We start from the raw sequence: 18,601 nt of genomic DNA on the forward strand, positions 1-18,601 counted from the left end.
TTAACCCACCGTTCCAGACCAGTTAACCCACCGTTCCAGACCAGTTAACCCAACGCTCCTAGACCAGTTAACCCACCGCCAGACCAGTGTTGACCACCGTTCCTGTAGACCAGTTAATCCACTGTTCCTAGACCAGTTAACCCACTGTTCCTAGACCAGTTAACCCACCGGTTCCTAGACCAGTTAACCCACTGTTCCTAGACCAGTTAACCCACTGTTCCTAGACCAGTTAACCCACTGTTCCTAGACCAGTTAACCCACTGTTCCTAGGCCAGTTAACCCACTGTTCCTAGACCAGTTAACCCACTGTTCCTAGACCAGTTAACCCACTGTTCCTAGACCAGTTAACCCACTGTTCCTAGACTCAGTTAACCCACTGTTCCTAGACCAGTTAACCCACTGTTCCTAGACCAGTTAACCCACTGTTCCTAGACCAGTTAACCCACTGTTCCTAGACCAGTTAACCCACTGTTCCTAGACCAGTTAACCCACTGTTCCTAGACCAGTTAACCCACTGTTCCTAGACCAGTTAACCCACTGTTCCTAGACCAGTTGACCCACTGTTCCTAGACCAGTTAACCCACTGTTCCTAGACCAGTTAACCCACTGTTCCTAGACCAGTTAACCCACTGTTCCTAGGCCGTCATTGAAAATAAGAATTTATTCTTAACTGCCTAGTAAAACAAAAGAACACATGTTGGCGCATTGTGCATGTTCTACATCGCTCAATTGTGATCCTCAATAGTCATCTTCTGCAACACATGTATTTCCATGGAAATATGTTTACTGAAAGTATAAGATCTTAGAGATTTTTAAAGTATCATGATTTTAATGTAATATATTTACTCTTGTTTAAAATATAAATGGTATTACATTTTGGTGAAGTTACATTGTGACTTGTTTAGACTCTAAACTCAAAAGTTAGGACTTGAGACTTGGACTTGATACTGGACGACTTTGACTTGAGACTGACTAGGACTTGCCTGTCTTGGATTCTGGGACTTGAGTGCTAATACTTGAGACTTATTTGTGTCTTGTTAAACAATGACTTGGTCCCACTCTCTGGAGAGGGGCATGTCATAGAGGGCAAAAATAGCAAGGGGGGCAGAGTCATGTACGAGCTACGTGTAACCTTTATATACCTAGGCAAGTCAATTCAAGAACAAATTCCTATTTACAACTACTGCCACACCCGGACGACGCTGGGCCAACATCAGCGGCACCCTATGGGACTCCCAATCACGACCAAAGTCCAAAACATCACAAGATGTCACCATAATATATGCACAAACTCTTAACGAACTGTTTCGGCTGGGAAGCATGAATACACCTTTATAGGTCCAGTGAAACACCTGTCTCCTTCTATCTGTGGTAACGGTGGTATTAGCTGACATCCTCCGTCTGACTTGTGTTTTTAGAGTAGAGGAGATCAATCAGGACAGGTTATTTATTAAGAAGACCTACGAGCTCCATATAACAGAGCTCTGTTTACGCACCCAATGCACCATTTTTACACGCCACCTGGTGGCGATGGAAAAAGCGCTGACGCGTCGATCTATGTCTCTGAAATCGATTGCTCTCCTTTGCTGTCTGGTGGAGTCGATCCCAGATATCCACTCGCCGCTGATGCAACACATTGACAGGTTCCACTCGGTTTATACATCGACCTCAAGTGATAAGACATTAACTCTAAGGTAAAACATTGAATTGTCTATAGCTAGTATGCTTTTTTTTTCTCCAGACGACGGTTTATATATGATTTCAAAGTGTCAACAACTCAAGTATTGTGTTTTAGACAACCAGTTCGGTACAAATGGTTAGCCAAATGCTAAGTTAGCGCTTAGCATGGATGGTTCAATCACTTCAACGTGTCAGTAATAGCCAGCTCAGTTGTTACTGGCATCACTAACTGAAGTTGCTAACTAACTAGTTATTTAGCCAGGCGAGCACTACCAGTGACTGAATTCTGCTTGATACAAAACTACTCTAAAATATACTTATCTAGCTAGCTAGATAAAGACGATAGATGTCTAGCCTGCAAAATGACTGTTTACTTGCTAACTTGATAGCTAGGTCAGCTATCAACCTGTCAAAAAAGGTGTCAAGCTAACGTTAGATAGCTCATAAGCAGTCACAGGCTTGCGTCCCAAACATCACCATATTCCCTATGGGCCATGGTCAAAAGGAGTGCACTATAGGGAATGGAGCGCCATTTTGGATGTACACACTACACTGACTCATATACTCAGTGACTGTGCCAACCACCTCCTGTTCTTTTCTCTCCTCTTCGTGTAGGAGCGAGGCACAATGGGAGAACAGCTGAGCCCAGATGAGAAGCTTCACCTCATCACTAGGAACCTTCAGGTTAGTCTCTCTCTCTCTCTGTCTCTCTCTGTCTCTCTCTCTCTCTCTCTCTCTCTCTCTGTCTCTCTCTCTCTCTGTCTCTCTCTCTCTCTGTCTCTCTCTCGCTCTGTCTCTCTCTGTCTCTCTCTCTCTCTCCTCTCCTCTCCTCTCGCTCTGTCTCTCGCTCTCTGTCTCTCTCTCTGTCTCTCTCGCTCAATTCAATTTCAATTCAAGGGACTTTATTGGCATGGAAACATGTTAACATTGCCAAAGCAAGGAATGAGATAACAAACAAAAGTGAAATAAACAATAACAATTAACAGTAAACATTATAATATACATAAGTTTCAAAACAATAAAACATTATCATGTGTCATATATATATACAGTGTTGTAACAATGTACAAATGGTTAAAGTACACAAGGAAAGTAACATGGTTGTATTTACAATGGTGTTTGTTCTTCACTGGCTGCCCTTTTTCTCGTGGCAACAGGTCACACATCTTGCTGCTGTGATGTCACACTGTGGAATTTCACCCAGTAGAGGGAGTTCTTCTTCTTTTCGTCTCTCTCTCTTCTCTCCTCTCTCTCTAATGGTTGATGTTGTGTGTTATTTCAGGAGGTGCTTGAGAAGAGAAGATAAAGTAGGTCCCTTAGAGAGGGAACTGTGTACTGGGAACTGCCACCACAGGAAACCCCATGTTGCCTACTTCATCCCCATGTCCAAGATTGCAGACTTCCTCAAGGCAGGGTGTGAGGTGAGATCTGTGTGTTTGATTCCCTCACTATTGTCCAGCCTATTTTGTTGATGGGGGGGGGGGGGGGATCGCTAGTTTCTTATTGCACTATAATTTTGGACGATATTACATCGATACTTTGACTCCAAGTATCGATTTGTAAAAAAAAAAAAATTATACAATTTAAACAAAGTGATTCTTTTTTTTTCTATGTTGCATTAGCTAAAGAGTGTTAACTCGAGCTAGGTTGCATTAGCTAGTTAGTGTTAACTCGAGCTAGGTTGCATTAGCTAAAGAGTGTTAACTCGAGCTAGGTTGCATTAGCTAGTTAGTGTTAACTCGAGCTAAGGTTGCATTAGGTAGTTAGTGTTAACTCGAGCTAAGGTTGCATTAGCTAAAGAGTGTTAACTCGAGCTAGGTTGCATTAGCTAGTTAGTGTTAACTCGAGCTAAGGTTGCATTAGCTAAAGAGTGTTAACTCGAGCTAGGTTGCATTAGCTAGTTAGTGTTAACTCGAGCTAAGGTTGCATTAGGTACTTAGTGTTAACTCGAGCTAAGGTTGCATTAGGTAGTTAGTGTTAACTCGAGCTAAGGTTGCATTAGCTAGTTAGTGTTAACTCGAGCTAAGGTTGCATTAGCTAGTTAGTGTTAACTCGAGCTAAGGTTGCATTAGGTAGTTAGTGTTAACTCGAGCTAAGGTTGCATTAGGTAGTTAGTGTTAACTCGAGCTAAGGTTGCATTAGCTAGTTAGTGTTAACTCGAGCTAAGGTTGCATTAGCTAGTTAGTGTTAACTCGAGCTAAGGTTGCATTAGCTAGTTAGTGTTAACTCGAGCTAAGGTTGCATTAGGTAGTTAGTGTTAACTCGAGCTAAGGTTGCATTAGCTAGTTAGTGTTAACTCGAGCTAAGGTTGCATTAGCTAGTTAGTGTTAACTCGAGCTAAGGTTGCATTAGCTAGTTAGTGTTAACTCGAGCTAAGGTTGCATTAGCTAGTTAGTGTTAACTCGAGCTAAGGTTGCATTAGCTAGTTAGTGTTAACTCGAGCTAAGGTTGCATTAGCTAGTTAGTGTTAACTCGAGCTAAGGTTGCATTAGCTATTTGTAGATCTGTGTGTGTCTGTCTAACTCTCCCGCCGACCCCCTCCCCAGGTGACCATCCTGTTTGCAGACCTGCACGCATTCCTGGACAACATGAAGGCTCCCTGGGAGCTGCTGGAGCTGAGGGTCCAGTACTACGAGCAGGTGATCAAGGCCATGCTGGAGAGTATCGGGGTGCCGCTGGACAAACTCAAGTTCATCAAAGGGACAGACTTCCAACTCAGCAGGTTAGTGGTCAGGCTCAGTAGTTTCTCTTTCTGGGAAAGAGAAGAAGAAGAAGAAGAAGAACACAAGATGTCGCTGCTCTGGTTTTAGAGGAGCTGCTCTCATCGTCTTCAACGCACTTTGAAGAATATGGAGAGAAGGACTGATTCATTCACAAGACCATTATGCAAACATCTATTTTCACTGTCTTGTGATATTTTGTAATAGTATGATGGTCGTCATGGTTACATGCTTTTTTATTTTTATAGAGAAAATTGATCTTTTTTTTATATTTTGCATTTTTAGTTCAGGACTAGACTCAAATCTTTGTCAGGGGAAACCAGTCCATAGTGTTTAGATGTGAAAGTCGGTGCTCGTTTGATGTACCTACGTTTGATGCCCTCTGCCTGTCTCTCTCCCTTAGAGAGTACACTCTGGACGTGTATCGTCTGTCGTCCATGGTAACGGAACATGATGCTAAGAAGGCTGGAGCCGAGGTGGTTAAACAGGTGGACCACCCTCTACTCAGTGGTCTGCTCTACCCTGGACTACAGGTAATAACGTGGTTATAACACCCTCAGTGGTCTGCTCTACCCTGGACTACAGGTAATAACGTGGTTATAACACCCTCTACTCAGTGGTCTGCTCTACCCTGGACTACAGGTAATAACATGGTTATAACACCCTCTACTCAGTGGTCTGCTCTACCCTGGACTACAGGTAATAACATGGTTATAACACCCTCTACTCAGTGGTCTGCTCTACCCTGGACTACAGGTAATAACATGGTTATAACACCCTCGGTGGTCTGCTCTACCCTGGACTACAGGTAATAACATGGTTATAACACCCTCTACTCAGTGGTCTGCTCTACCCTGGACTACAGGTAATAACATGGTTATAACACTCTCTACTCAGTGGTCTGCTCTACCCTGGACTACAGGTAATAACATGGTTATAACACCCTCTACTCAGTGGTCTGCTCTACCCTGGACTACAGGTAATAACATGGTTATAACACCCTCTACTCAGTGGTCTGCTCTACCCTGGACTACAGGTAATAACATGGTTATAACACCCTCTACTCAGTGGTCTACTCTACCCTGGACTACAGGTAATAACATGGTTATAACACCCTCGGTGGTCTGCTCTACCCTGGACTACAGGTAATAACATGGTTATAACACCCTCTACTCAGTGGTCTGCTCTACCCTGGACTACAGGTAATAACATGGTTATAACACCCTCTACTCAGTGGTCTGCTCTACCCTGGACTACAGGTAATAACATGGTTATAATCCATTTTCTCCGTCTGTCTTTTAGGCTCTGGATGAGGAGTATCTGAAAGTTGATGCCCAGTTTGGAGGAGTCGATCAGAGGAAGATCTTCACCCTGGCTGAGAAGGTGCCCTGAACCTTCTGACCTCTTCATTAACTGTCAGCACTGTCCTCTTGTAGAGAAAGCTGTTTTTACATTCACTTAATTCATTGGTCAACTGGGAAATAAGTTTTGCATAATGTATGAATTCTGAAAATATCTCCCTCCTTCCCTCGATCTGTCTCTGTCTCTCCATCCCTTCCTTCCCTCGATCTCTCCCTCTCTCCCTCCATCCCTTCCTTCCCTCGATCTCTCTCTCTCCCTCCATCCCTTCCTTCCCTCGATCTCTCTCTCTCTCTCCCTCCATCCCTTCCTTCCCTCGATCTCTCTCTCTCTCTCCCTCCATCCCTTCCTTCCCTCGATCTCTCTCTCTCTCCCTCCATCCCTTCCTTCCCTCGATCTCTCTCTCTCTCCCTCCATCCCTTCCTTCCCTCGATCTCTCTCTCTCTCTCCCTCCATCCCTTCCTTCCCTCGATCTCTCTCTCTCTCCCTCCATCCCTTCCTTCCCTCGATCTCTCTCTCTCCCTCCATCCCTTCCTTCCCTCGATCTCTCTCTCTCCCTCCATCCCTTCCTTCCCTCGATCTCTCTCTCTCTCCCTCCATCCCTTCCTTCCCTCGATCTCTCTCTCTCTCCCTCCATCCCTTCCTTCCCTCGATCTCTCTCTCTCTCTCCCTCCATCCCTTCCTTCCCTCGATCTCTCTCTCTCTCTCCCTCCATCCCTTCCTTCCCTCGATCTCTCTCTCTCTCCCTCCATCTCTTCCTTCCTCGATCTCTCTCTCTCTCCCTCCATCCTTCCTTCCCTCGATCTTCTCTCCTCTCATCCCTTCCTTCCCTCGATCTGTCTCTCTCCCTCCATCCCTTCCTTCCCTCGATCTGTCTCTCTCCCTCCATCCTTCTTCCTCGATCTGGCTCTCTCCCTCCATCCCTTCCTTCCTCGATCTGGCTCTCTCCTCCATCCCTTCCTTCCCTCGATCTGTCTCTGTCTCTCCATCCCTTCCTTCCCTCGATCTCTCCCTCTCTCCCTCCATCCCTTTGCTTCCCTCGATCTGTCTCTCTCCCTCCATCCCTTCCTTCCTCGATCTGTCTTTCCCTCCATCCCTTCCTTCCTCGATCTCTCTCTCTCTCCCTCCATCCTTCCTTCCTTTGATCTCTCTCTCTCTCCCTCCATCCTTCCTTCCCTCGATCTCTCTCTCTCTCTCCCTCCATCCCTTCAACCCCTCGATCTCTCTCTCTCTTCCCTCCATCCCTTCCTTCCTCGATCTCTCTCTCTCTCTCCCCATCCTTCCTTCCTCGATCTCTCTCTCTCTCTTCCATCCTTTCCTTCCCCTCGATCTCTCTTCTCCTCCATCCCTTCCTTCCCTCGATCTCTCTCTCTCTCTCCCTCCATCCCTTCCTTCCTCGATCTCTCTCTCTCTTCCCTCCATCCCTTCCTTCCTCGATCTCTCTCTCTCTCTCCCTCCATCCTTCCTTCCCTCGATCTCTCTCTCGATCCCTTCCTTCCCTCGATCTCTCTCTCTCTCCTCCATCCCTTCCTTCCTCGATCTCTCTCCTCCATCCCTTCCTTCCTTCGATCTCTCTCCTCCATCCCTTCCTTCCCTCGATCTCTCTCCTCGATCCCTTTTCCCCTCGATCTCTCTCCCTCCCTCTTTCCTTCCTCGATCTCTCCCTCCATCCCTTCCTTCCCCTCGATCTCTCTCCCTCCATCCCTTCCTTCCCTCGATCTCTCTCCTCCATCCCTTCCTTCCTCGATCTCTCTCCCTCCATCCTTCCTTCCTCGATCTCTCTCCCTCCATCCCTTCCTTCCCTCGATCTCTCTCCCTCCATCCCTTCCTTCCCTCGATCTCTCTCCCTCCATCCCTTCCTTCCCTCGATCTCTCTCTCCCTCCATCCCTTCCTTCCCTCGATCTCTCTCCCTCCATCCCTTCCTTCCTCGATCTCTCTCTCTCTCTCCCTCCATCCCTTCCTTCCCTTGATCTCTCTCTCCTCTCCTTCCTTCCTCGATTCCCCTTCCCCTCGATCTCTCTCTCTCTCCTTCCTTCCCCTCGATCTGTCTCTCTCTCTCCCTCCTTCCCTCGATCTGTCTCTCTCCCTCCATCCTCGATCTGTCTCTCCCTCCATCCCCTCGATCTGTCTCTCTCCCTCCATCCCCTCGATCTGTCTCTCTCCAGCTTCCATCCCTCGATCTGTCTCTCTCCTCATCCCTCACGATCTGTCTCTCTCCCTCCATCCCCTGATCTCTCTCTCTCCCTCCATCCTTCTTCCCTCCCCTCGATCTGTCTCTCTCTCCCTCCATCCCTTCCTTCCTCGATCTGTCTCTCTCCCTCCATCCCCTCGATCTCTCTCTCTCCCTCCATCCCTTCCTTCCCTCGATCTCTCTCTCTCTCCCTCCATCCCTTCCTTCCCTCGATCTCTCTCTCTCTCCCTTCCTTCCTTCCTTCCCTCGATCTCTCTCTCTCTCTCCCTTCCTTCCCTCGATCTCTCTCTCTCTCTCCCTTCCTTCCCTCGATCTCTCTCTCTCTCTCCCTCCTTCCCTCGATCTGTCTCTCTCCCTCCATCCCCTCGATCTGTCTCTCTCCCTCCATCCCCTCGATCTGTCTCTCTCCCTCCATCCCCTCGATCTGTCTCTCTCCCTTCATCCCCTCGATCTGTCTCTCTCCCTCCATCCCCTCGATCTGTCTCTCTCCCTCCATCCCCTCGATCTCTCTCTCTCCCTCCATCCCTTCCTTCCCTCCCTCGATCTGTCTCTCTCTCCCTCCATCCCTTCCTTCCCTCGATCTGTCTCTCTCCCTCCATCCCCTCGATCTCTCTCTCTCCCTCCATCCCCTCGATCTGTCTCTCTCCCTCCATCTCTTCCTTCCCTCGATCTGTCTCTCTCCCTCCATCCCTTCCTTCCCTCGATCTCTCTCTCTTTCTGTCTCTCCCTCCATCTCTTTCACTCTTTCTCTCCCCCTCCCTCCAGTACCTGCCCTCCCACAGGTTGCTGCTAAAGCGGTCCATCTGATGAACCCAATGGTACCAGGACTGACTGGGGCTAAGATGAGTTCTTCAGAGAGTGAGTAATCACAATCCTTTATTAATGTTTTCTAATTCATCCATCCCTTCCTCTTCTTTTGGAGGTAATATATTGTTTTAAGCAATCCAAGAAACTAACACAGCCTGTGGGTTTGTATTTATTACCACAAACAATAGCAAAGCATTTTGCAACAGAAAATCAACATTTCTTATTGGACGAGTTCAGCTGGGGCTTTACCCTTTTGTTTGTTTTCTTCCCGGTTGGTTCATAATGAACATGGCCCTGTGTGTATCCTGTTGACCTTTGTAGGAGTCTAAGATTGACCTCCTGGACAGGAAGGAAGAGGTGAAGAAGAAGCTGAAGAAGGCTTTCTGTGAGCCGGGCAACATTGAGAACAACGGAGTCCTCTCGTTTAAACATGTCCTCTTCCCACTCGCGGAGGAGGTGAGTAATTCCCCTGCTTCCTCGTCTCCTCCTGTTCTGTCCTCGTCTCTCCTGTTCTGTCCTCGTCTCTCCTGTTCTGTCCTCGTCTCTCCTGTTCTGTCCTCGTCTCTCCTGTTCTGTCCTCGTCTCTCCTGTTCTGTTCTCTTCCTCGTCCCTCCTGTTCTGTTCTCTTCCTCGTCCCTCCTGTTCTGTCTTCGTCTCTCATGTTCTGTCCCCTTCCTCCTCTCTCCTGTTCTGTCCTCCTCTCTCCTGTTCTGTTCTCTTCCTCCTCTCTCTGTTCCTTCTTCGTCTCTCCTGTTCTGTCCCTGCGTCTCTCTCATGTTCTGTCCCCTTCCTCCTCTCTCACCTTCTGTCTCGTCTCTCCTGTTCTGTCCTCGTCTCTCCTGTTCTGTCCTCGTCTCTCCTGTTCTGTCCTCGTCTCTCCTGTTCTGTCCTCGTCTCTCCTGTTCTGTCCTCGTCTCTCCGGTTCTGTCCTCGTCTCTCCGGTTCTGTCCTCGTCTCTCCTGTTCTGTCCTCGTCTCTCCTGTTCTGTCCTCCTCTCTCCTTTAACCCTGTCCTCCTCCTCTCCCTCCCTGGACCCTCCCCCTCTTGTCCTCCTCCTCTCTCCTGTCCTCCTCCCCCTGTCGTCCTTCCTGTTCCAGGCACCACTAGAGTCAGCATGTCTCTCCTGTCCTCCTCCTCCCCCTGTCGTCGTCCTCCTCCTCTCTCCTGTCCTCCTCCCCTGTCGTCGTCCTCCTCCTCCCCTGTCCTCCTCCCCTGTCGTCGTCCTCCTCCTCCCCCTGTCCTCCTCCTCCCCTGTCCTCCTCCTCCCTCCTGTCGTCGTCCTCCTCCTCCCCCTGTCCTCCTCCCTCCCTGTCCTCCTCCCCCTGTCGCTCGTCTCCCTCCTGTCCTCCTCTCTCCTGTCCTCCTCCCCCTGTCGTCGTCCTCCTCCTCCCCCCTGTCCTCCTCCTCCCCTGTCCTCCTCCTCCTCCCCCTGTCCTCCTCTCTCTTGTCCTCCTGCCCCTGTCAGTCGTCCTCCTCCTCCCCCTGTCCTCCTCCTCTCTCCTGTCCTCCTCCCACTGTCGTCGTCCTCCTCCTCCCCCTGTCCTCCTCCTTTCCTCCTCCTCTCTCCTGTCCTCCTCCCCCTGTCGTCGTCCTCCTCCTCCCCCTGTCCTCCTCCTCCCCCTGTCCTCTCCTCTCTCCTGTCCTCCTCCCCTGTCGTCGTCCTCCTCCTCCCCCCTGTCCTCCTCCTCTCTCCTGTCCTCCTCCTCCCCTGTCCTCCTCCTCTCCCTGTCCTCCTCCTCTCCCTGTCCTCCTCCTCCCCTGTCCTCCTCCTCCCCCTGTCCTCCTCCCTCTCTCCTGTCCTCCTCCCCCTGTCCTCCTCCTCCCCCTGTCCTCCTCCTCTCTCCTGTCCTCCTCCCCCTGTCGTCGTCCTCCTCCTCCCCCTGTCCTCCTCCTCTCTCCTGTCCTCCTCCCCCTGTCGTCGTCCTCCTCCTCCCCCTGTCCTCCTCCTCCCCCTGTCCTCCTCCCCCTGTCGTCGTCCTCCCTCCTGTCCTCCTCCTCCCTCCTGTCCTCCTCCTCCCTCCTGTCCTCCCTCCTCCCTCCTGTCCTCCTCCCTCTCTCCTGTCCTCCTCCCCCTGTCGTCGTCCTCCTCCTCTCCCTGTCCTCCTCCTCCCCCTGTCGTCGTCCTCCCCCTGTCCTCCTCTCTCCTGTCCTCCTCCCCCTGTCGTCGTCCTCTCCCTGTCCTCCTCCTCCCTCCTGTCCTCCTCCTCTCTCCTGTCCTCCTCCTCTCTCCTGTCCTCCTCCCCCTGTCGTCGTCCTCCTCCTCTCTCCTGTCCTCCTCCTCTCTCTTGTCCTCCTCCCCCTGTCCTCCTCCTCCCCCTGTCCTCCTCCTCTCTCCTGTCCTCCTCTCTCCTGTCCTCCTCCTCTCTCCTGTCTCCTCCTCCCTCTCTCTTGTCCTCTTCCTCCCCTGTCCCTCCTCCTCCCCTGTCACTCCTCCTCCCTCCTGTCCTCCTCCCCCTGTAGTCCTTCCCTGTTCCACCTGAAAGTCAGCATGTCTTCCGTCTCTTTCAGGGTTCTCTGTCAAAAGAGACCCCAAGTTCGGAGGAGACAAAACCTACCAGACTTTGATGAAGTGGAGAAAGAATTTGGCGAAGAGTACGTACGTATATGTTTGTATGACCACTGTTGTTGGCCCATCATGCATTGGTTTGACCTCTAACCTCTTGCCGTCAGCTGATCCATCCTGGTGACCTGAAGGCGGGCGTGAGGTGGCTCTAACCAAGCTGCTCGACCCAATCAGAAGCAGTTTGAGTCTCCCAGGCTCAATAAACTCTCCAACACGGCCTATCCAGACCCGTCAAAGAACAGTAAGTAGAACCCCTGTTACCAACTCTCACCGTCATATACCTCAAGGCTTCCTAAGTAGACCTATAGGAGACTGTTCCTCCTGACCCCTGACCCTTGACCCTGTGTCCTCCTGTCAGAGGGAGCAGGGAAGGGGAACCTTAAAGTAGACCTATAGGAGACTGTTCCTCCTGACCCTTGACCTTGTGTGTCTCTGTGTCCCCCTGTCAGAGGGAGCAGGGAAGGGGAACCTTAAAGTAGACCTATAGGAGACTGTTCATCCTGACCCTTGACCCTGTGTCCCCCTGTCAGAGGGAGCAGGGAAGGGGAACCCTAAAGTAGACCTATAGGAGACTGTTCCTCCTGACCCTTGACCCTGTGTGTCTCTGTGTCCCCCTCTCAGAGGGAGCAGGGAAGGGGAACCTTAAAGTAGACCTATAGGAGACTGTTCATCCTGACCCTTGACCCTGTGTCCCCCTGTCAGAGGGAGCAGGGAAGGGGAACCCTAAAGTAGACCTATAGGAGACTGTTCCTCCTGACCCTTGACCCTGTGTGTCTCTGTGTCCCCCTGTCAGAGGGAGCAGGGAAGGGGAACCTTAAAGTAGACCTATAGGAGACTGTTCATCCTGACCCTTGACCCTGTGTCCCCCTGTCAGAGGGAGCAGGGAAGGGGAACCCTAAAGTAGACCTATAGGAGACTGTTCCTCCTGACCCTTGACCCTGTGTGTCTCTGTGTCCCCCTGTCAGAGGGAGCAGGGAAGGGGAACCCTAAAGTAGACCTATAGGAGACTGTTCCTCCTGACCCTTGACCCTGTGTGTCTCTGTGTCCCCCTGTCAGAGGGAGCAGGGAAGGGGAACCTTAAAGTAGACCTATAGGAGACTGTTCCTCCTGACCCTTGACCCTGTGTGTCTCTGTGTCCCCCTGTCAGAGGGAGCAGGGAAGGGGAACCCTAAAGTAGCAGAAGAGGATGAGCTGGTTCCCTCCAGACTGGACATCAGGGTGGGCAAAGTCATCAGTGTGGAGAAGGTACTCATTCATTCATTCATTAGTTTATTCATTCATTCATTCATTCATTCATTAGTTTATTCATTCATTCATTAGTTCATTCATTAGTGTATTCATTCATTCATTAGTGTATTCATTCATTAGTTTATTCATTCATTAGTTTATTCATTCATTCATTAGTTTATTTATTCATTCATTAGTGTATTAGTTTATTCATTAGTTTATTCATTCATTCATTAATTAGTTTATTCATTCATTAGTTTATTCATTCATTCATTCATTAGTTTATTCATTCATTAGTTTATTCATTCATTCATTCATTAGTTTATTCATTCATTAGTTTATTCATTCATTCATTCATTAGTTTATTCATTCATTCATTCATTAGTTTATTCATTCATTCATTCATTAGTTTATTCATTCATTAGTTTATTCATTCATTAGTTTATTCATTCATTCATTCATTAGTTTATTCATTCATTCATTAGTTTATTCATTCATTAGTTTATTCATTCATTCATTCATTAGTTTATTCATTCATTCATTCATTAGTTTATTCATTCATTCATTCATTAGTTTATTCATTCATTCATTCATTCATTAGTTTATTCATTCATTCATTCATTAGTTTATTCATTCATTCATTCATTAGTTTATTCATTCATTCATTCATTAGTTTATTCATTCATTAGTTTATTCATTCATTCATTAGTTTATTCATTCATTCATTCATTAGTTCATTCATTCGTGTATTCATTCATTCATTAGTGTATTCATTCATTCATTAGTTTATTCATTCATTCATTCATTAGTGTATTCATTCATTCATTCATTAGTTTATTCATTCATTCATTCATTAGTTTATTCGTTAGTGTATTCATTCATTCATTCATTAGTGTATTCATTCATTCATTCATTAGTTTATTCATTCATTCATTCATTAGTTTATTCATTCATTCATTAGTTTATTCATTCATTCATTCATTAGTTTATTCATTCATTCATTAGCTTATTCATTAGTGTATTCATTCATTAGTTTATTTATTCATTAGTTTATTCATTCATTAATTCATTCATTAATTCATTCATTCATTAGTTTATTCATTCATTAATTCATTCATTAGTTTATTCATTCATTAATTCATTCAGTCATTCATTAGTTTATTCATTCATTCATTCATTAGTTTATTCATTCATTAGTTTATTCATTCATTAGTTTATTCATTAGTTTATTCATTCATTCATTAATTCATTCATTAATTCATTAGTTTATTCATTCATTAATTCATTCATTCATTCATTCATTAGTTTATTCATTCATTCATTAGTTTATTCATTCATTCATTCATTAGTTTATTCATTCATTAGTTTATTCATTCATTCATTCATTAGTTTATTCATTCATTCATTAGTTTATTCATTCATTCATTAGTTTATTCATTCATTCATTCATTAGTTTATTCATTCATTCATTCATTAGTTTATTCATTCATTCATTCATTAGTTTATTCATTCATTCATTAGTTTATTCATTCATTCATTCATTCATTAGTTTATTTATCCTTATTTAAACTTGGAAGACCCTTTTTTGAGAGAAATGCTGAATTCCAAATGGTGGAAATCCCCCCCCAGCCTATCAGAGAGCAAGACGAGGAGAAATGACTGATTTAGATCCGATCTTTGATCAGAATAGGCTCGGGGGATTTGGGATTCAGCAAATCATCTCTAATTTCCTTTCCTTCTCTTCACTGATTGGTCTTTCTCTCTGCCTGTCCTCGCCTCCCTCAGCATCCGGATGCTGATTCGCTGTACCTGGAGAAAATAGCGTCGGGCGGAGCCAGGCCGGTGGTGGCGGCCTGGTGGCTCACGTTTTCCCAGGAGGCCTTGCAGGACAGGCTGGTATTGCTATGCAACCTGAAGCCCCAGAAGATGAGGGTGAGTCCCAAGCCCATGCTCTGTGCCTCCATGTGAGTCTTTCCCTTCTGTTCTCCTCCTCTCTTCCTGCCTTCCTACGTACCTCCTTCCTTTGTCTTTTCTCCTGTCCCCCTGCTTCTGTCTCTCCTCTCTCTCTCTGTCGGTCTCTGTTGGTCTCTCTCTCTCTGTTGGTCTATCTCTCTCTGTCGGTCTCTCTGTCGGTCTCTCGCTCTCTCTGTTGGTCTGTCTCTCTCTCTGTTGGTCTGTCTCTCTCTCTGTTGGTCTCTCCTCTCTTCTCTCTCTCTCTCTCTCTCTTCTCTTCATCTCTCTCTCTGTTGGTCTCTCCTCTCTTCAATCTCTCTCTCTCTCTCTCTCTCTTCTCTTCATCTCTCTCTCTGTTCCTCTCTCTCTCTCTCTCTCTCTCTCTCTCTTCTCTTCTCTGTTCCTCTCTCTCTCTCTCTCTCTGTTCTCTCTCTCTCTCTCTCTCTGTCTCTCTGTTTCTGTCTCTCTGTGTGTCACCGGACAGCCCACCATTCCTCATCCATCACTTCTGACTCTCTTCTCTCTGATTGGCTGTTAAGCAGTGAGGGGATCCCAGAAGAGTGGAGCCTCTTGACCCCCTGAGGGGTCGTCACCCGAGGAACAGGTGTTCGTTGAGGGAGTGCTTGAGGCGGGCAAGCCAGGCGACAAACTAAACCCAAAGAAAAGCTGTGGGAGAAACTACAGGTATGTCTGAATGACCCCTAGCCTGTTTCTCTTAAAATGACAGACCAATAAATGACTGAATGTTATTTCAGCTAGGTGGAGAGAATTGCAGTTCATTTCGCTGATCTGTTCACTTGTTCCGTTGTTTCCAACGCCCTAACGCTGCTATATTTTGCTACTTGCTAGTGAGCGTCCCATTTCAGAGTATATTAGATGTTTTCTCTCTCTCCAGGTGGACCTGAAGGGGTCTCTCTCTCTTCAGGTGGACCTGGGTGTCTCTCTCTCCCAGGTGGACCTGAAGGGTCTCTCTCTCAGGTGGACCTGAAGGTGTCTCTCTCTCTCCAGGTGGACCTGAAGGGGTCTCTCTCTCTCCAGGTGGACCTGAAGGGGTCTCTCTCTCTCTTTTCAGGTGGACCTGAAGGGGTCTCTCTCTCTCTTTTCAGGTGGACCTGAATGTGTCTCTCTCTCTCTTTTCAGGTGGACCTGAATGTGTCTCTCTCTCTTTTCAGGTGGACCTGAAGGTGTCTCTCTCTCTCTTTCCAGGTGGACCTGAAGGTGTCTCTCTCTCTCTCTCTAGGTGGACCTGAAGGTGTCTCTCTCTCTCTCTAGGTGGACCTGAAGGTGTCTCTCTCTCTCTCCAGGTGGACCTGAAGGTGTCTCTCTCTCTCTTTCCAGGTGGACCTGAAGGTGTCTCTCTCTCCAGGTGGACCTGAAGATATCAGGATACTGAGGGTTTCTGTCTCTCTCTACAGGTGGACTTGAAGGTGTCTCTCTCTCTCTCTCTCTCTCCAGGTGGACTTGAAGGTGTCTCTCTCTCTCTCTCTCTCTCCAGGTGGACCTGAAGGTGTCTCTCTCTCTCTCCAGGTGGACCTGAAGGGTCTCTCTCTCTCTCCAGGTGGATCTGAAGGTGTCTCTCTCCCTCTCCAGGTGGACCTGAAGGTGTCTCTCTCTCTCCAGGTGGACCTGAAGGTGTCTCTCTCTCTCCAGGTGGACCTGAAGGGTGTCTCTCTCCAGGTGGACCTGAAGGTGTCTCTCTCTCTCCAGGTGGACCTGAAGGTGTCTCTCTCTCTCCAGGTGGGACCTGAAGGTGTGTCTCTCTCTCCAGGTGGACCTGAAGGTGTCTCTCTCTCTCTCCAGGTGGACCTGAAGGTGTCTCTCTCTCCAGGTGGACCTGAAGGTGTCTCTCTCTCTCTCCAGGTGGACCTGAAGGTGTCTCTCTCTCTCTCCAGGTGGATCTGAAGGTGTCTCTCTCTCTCCAGGTGGACCTGAAGGTGTCAGGACAGTGTGTAGCCCAGTGGCAGAACACTGAGGGTTTCTGTCTCTCTCCAGGTGGACCTGAAGGGAGTATCTCTCTGTCTCTCTCTCCAGGTGGACCTGAAGGTGTCAGGACAGTGTGTAGCCCAGTGGCAGGACACTGGGGTTTCTGTCTCTCTCTCCAGGTGGACCTGAAGGTGTCAGGACAGTGTGGCCAGTGGCAGGACACTGAGGGTTTCTCTCTCTCTCCAGGTGGACCTGAAGGTGTCAGGACAGTGTGTAGGCCAGTGGCAGGACACTGAGGGTTTCTGTCTCTCTCTCCAGGTGGACCTGAAGGTGTCAGGACACTGAGGGTTTCTGTCTCTCCAGGTGGACCTAGAGGTGTCAGGACAGTGTGTAGCCCAGTGGCAGAACACTGAGGTTTCTGTCTCTCTCTCCAGGTGGACCTGAAGGTATCTCTCTGTCTCTCTCCAGGTGGACCTGAAGGTGTCAGGACAGTGTGGCCAGTGGCAGGACACAGGGTTTCTGTCTCTCTCTGGTGGACCTGGTGTCAGGACAGTGTGTAGCCCAGTGGCAGGACACTGGGGTTTCTGTCTCTCTCAGGTGGACCTGAAGGTGTCAGGACAGTGTGTAGCCCAGTGGCAGGACACTGGGGTTTCTGTCTCTCTCCAGGTGGACCTGAAGGTGTCAGGACAGTGTGGCCCAGGTGGCAGGACACTGGGGGTTTTCTCTCTCTCTCTCCCAGGTGGACCTGAGGTGTCAGGACAGTGTAGCCCAGTGGCAGGACACTGGGGTTTCTGTCTCTCTCAGGTGGACCTGAAGGTGTCAGGACACCGGGGTTTCTCTCTCTCTCCAGGTGGACCTGAAGGTGTCAGGACAGTGTGTAGCCCAGTGGCAGGAGGGTTTCTCTCTCTCTCCAGGTGGACACAAGGTGTCAGGGGTTTCTGAGGTTTCTCTCTCTCAGGTGGACCTGAAGGTGTCAGGACAGTGTGTAGCCCAGTGGCAGGACACTGGGGTTTCTCTCTCTCAGGTGGACCTGAAGGTGTCAGGACAGTGTGTAGCCCAGTGGCAGGACACTGAGGTTTCTCTCTCTCTCCAGGTGGACCTGAAGGAGTGTCAGGACACGAGGTTTCTCTCTCTCTCTCTCAGGTGGACCTGAAGGTGTCAGGACACCGAGGTTCTCTCTCTCTCTCTCCGGTGGACCTGAAGGTGTCAGGGCCACCGAGGGTTTTCTCTCTCTCTCCCGTGGACACAAGGTGTCCAGGACAGTGTAGGTTTCTCTCTCTCTCTCCGTTGGGCCTGAGGTGTAGGACAGTGTGTAGCCCAGTGGCAGGACACTGAGAGTTCTCTCTTCTCTCCAGGTGGACCTAAAGGTGTCAGGACAGTGTGGCCCAGTCTTAGGACAAGCAACTGATGGCCAAACTGGGACACATCACCTGTTAAACACTGAAGGAGACAACATCAGCTAGAGGACACACTGTCCAATCAACACCCGTCACCACGGCAGCGGCACTCTCTCTCTTCCTCTTGGAAACTAATCATTCATAGCCAATATCTTGATCCAATCAATCTACTTGGCAGTGATCGATCAGTTTAAAAAATAAAACGGTCTTATTTACTATCGTCTATCTCTCTGCTGTGTCTGATGTTTCTGTAATCGTATGGCTCTGTAATCCTTGAAAGTTAATGTCGATAACTCTGTCTGGTGTCCTCTGTTTTAACATTGTTTCTGAGGGGAAATTCTTTGAGAAAAATACGGAACGACGTTGGTGTGACCCTATTAACCTAGAGAGGACCACGTCCAGCAGCTTCATCAACGGTCTCTACTGTCAGCCAGGTCTTAGATCATCCACCTAGGACCTATCCTTTAGTCAAAAAATCTATTGCGTTGGTATGAGAATGCTAGTGGGATGTGATAACGGTTGAATCGGGCAGGTTATACCGGTCCTTTCCTGTGGAAACGCTGCCATTACTCTTTTATGTCATCATCATCATCATCATCATCATCTGGAAAATGAAATAAACCGGTTGAATTCAGTGGTTGTCTTCCCTCTGCAGTGTCCTCTGGACTGAGACGTCACCTCCAGTCATGGCCAGACCGTGCAAAAGATCTGCCTGTTAAAACCATGTGTTGTGAGATGTGTTTGAAATCTGAACACATTTGAGTATTTTTTTGTGTATTG

General features: G+C 48.3%; 1 protein-coding gene across 1 annotated transcript; it reads left to right on the plus strand.

Moving 5' to 3' along the window:
• Positions 1-1,587: 1,587 nt before the first annotated feature.
• On the plus strand, positions 1,588-17,546 carry yars1 (tyrosyl-tRNA synthetase 1; the record flags this gene model as incomplete). The annotated part of the gene is given in 21 exon segments (XM_065014336.1): positions 1,588-1,694; positions 2,296-2,364; positions 2,963-3,018; positions 3,020-3,101; positions 4,227-4,402; positions 4,804-4,933; positions 5,703-5,783; positions 8,717-8,725; positions 8,758-8,835; positions 9,083-9,218; positions 11,267-11,311; positions 11,314-11,354; positions 11,429-11,456; positions 11,459-11,491; positions 11,494-11,562; positions 12,469-12,566; positions 14,334-14,516; positions 15,044-15,071; positions 15,074-15,169; positions 16,771-16,838; positions 17,383-17,546. Coding segments are annotated over 20 exon segments (1,658 nt in total), but the record flags the coding sequence as incomplete, so codon positions are not given.
• Positions 17,547-18,601: the final 1,055 nt, after the last annotated feature.

This window comes from Oncorhynchus nerka, unplaced genomic scaffold (assembly GCF_034236695.1).
Source record: "Oncorhynchus nerka isolate Pitt River unplaced genomic scaffold, Oner_Uvic_2.0 unplaced_scaffold_3679, whole genome shotgun sequence".
Lineage (NCBI taxonomy): Eukaryota > Metazoa > Chordata > Actinopteri > Salmoniformes > Salmonidae > Oncorhynchus > Oncorhynchus nerka.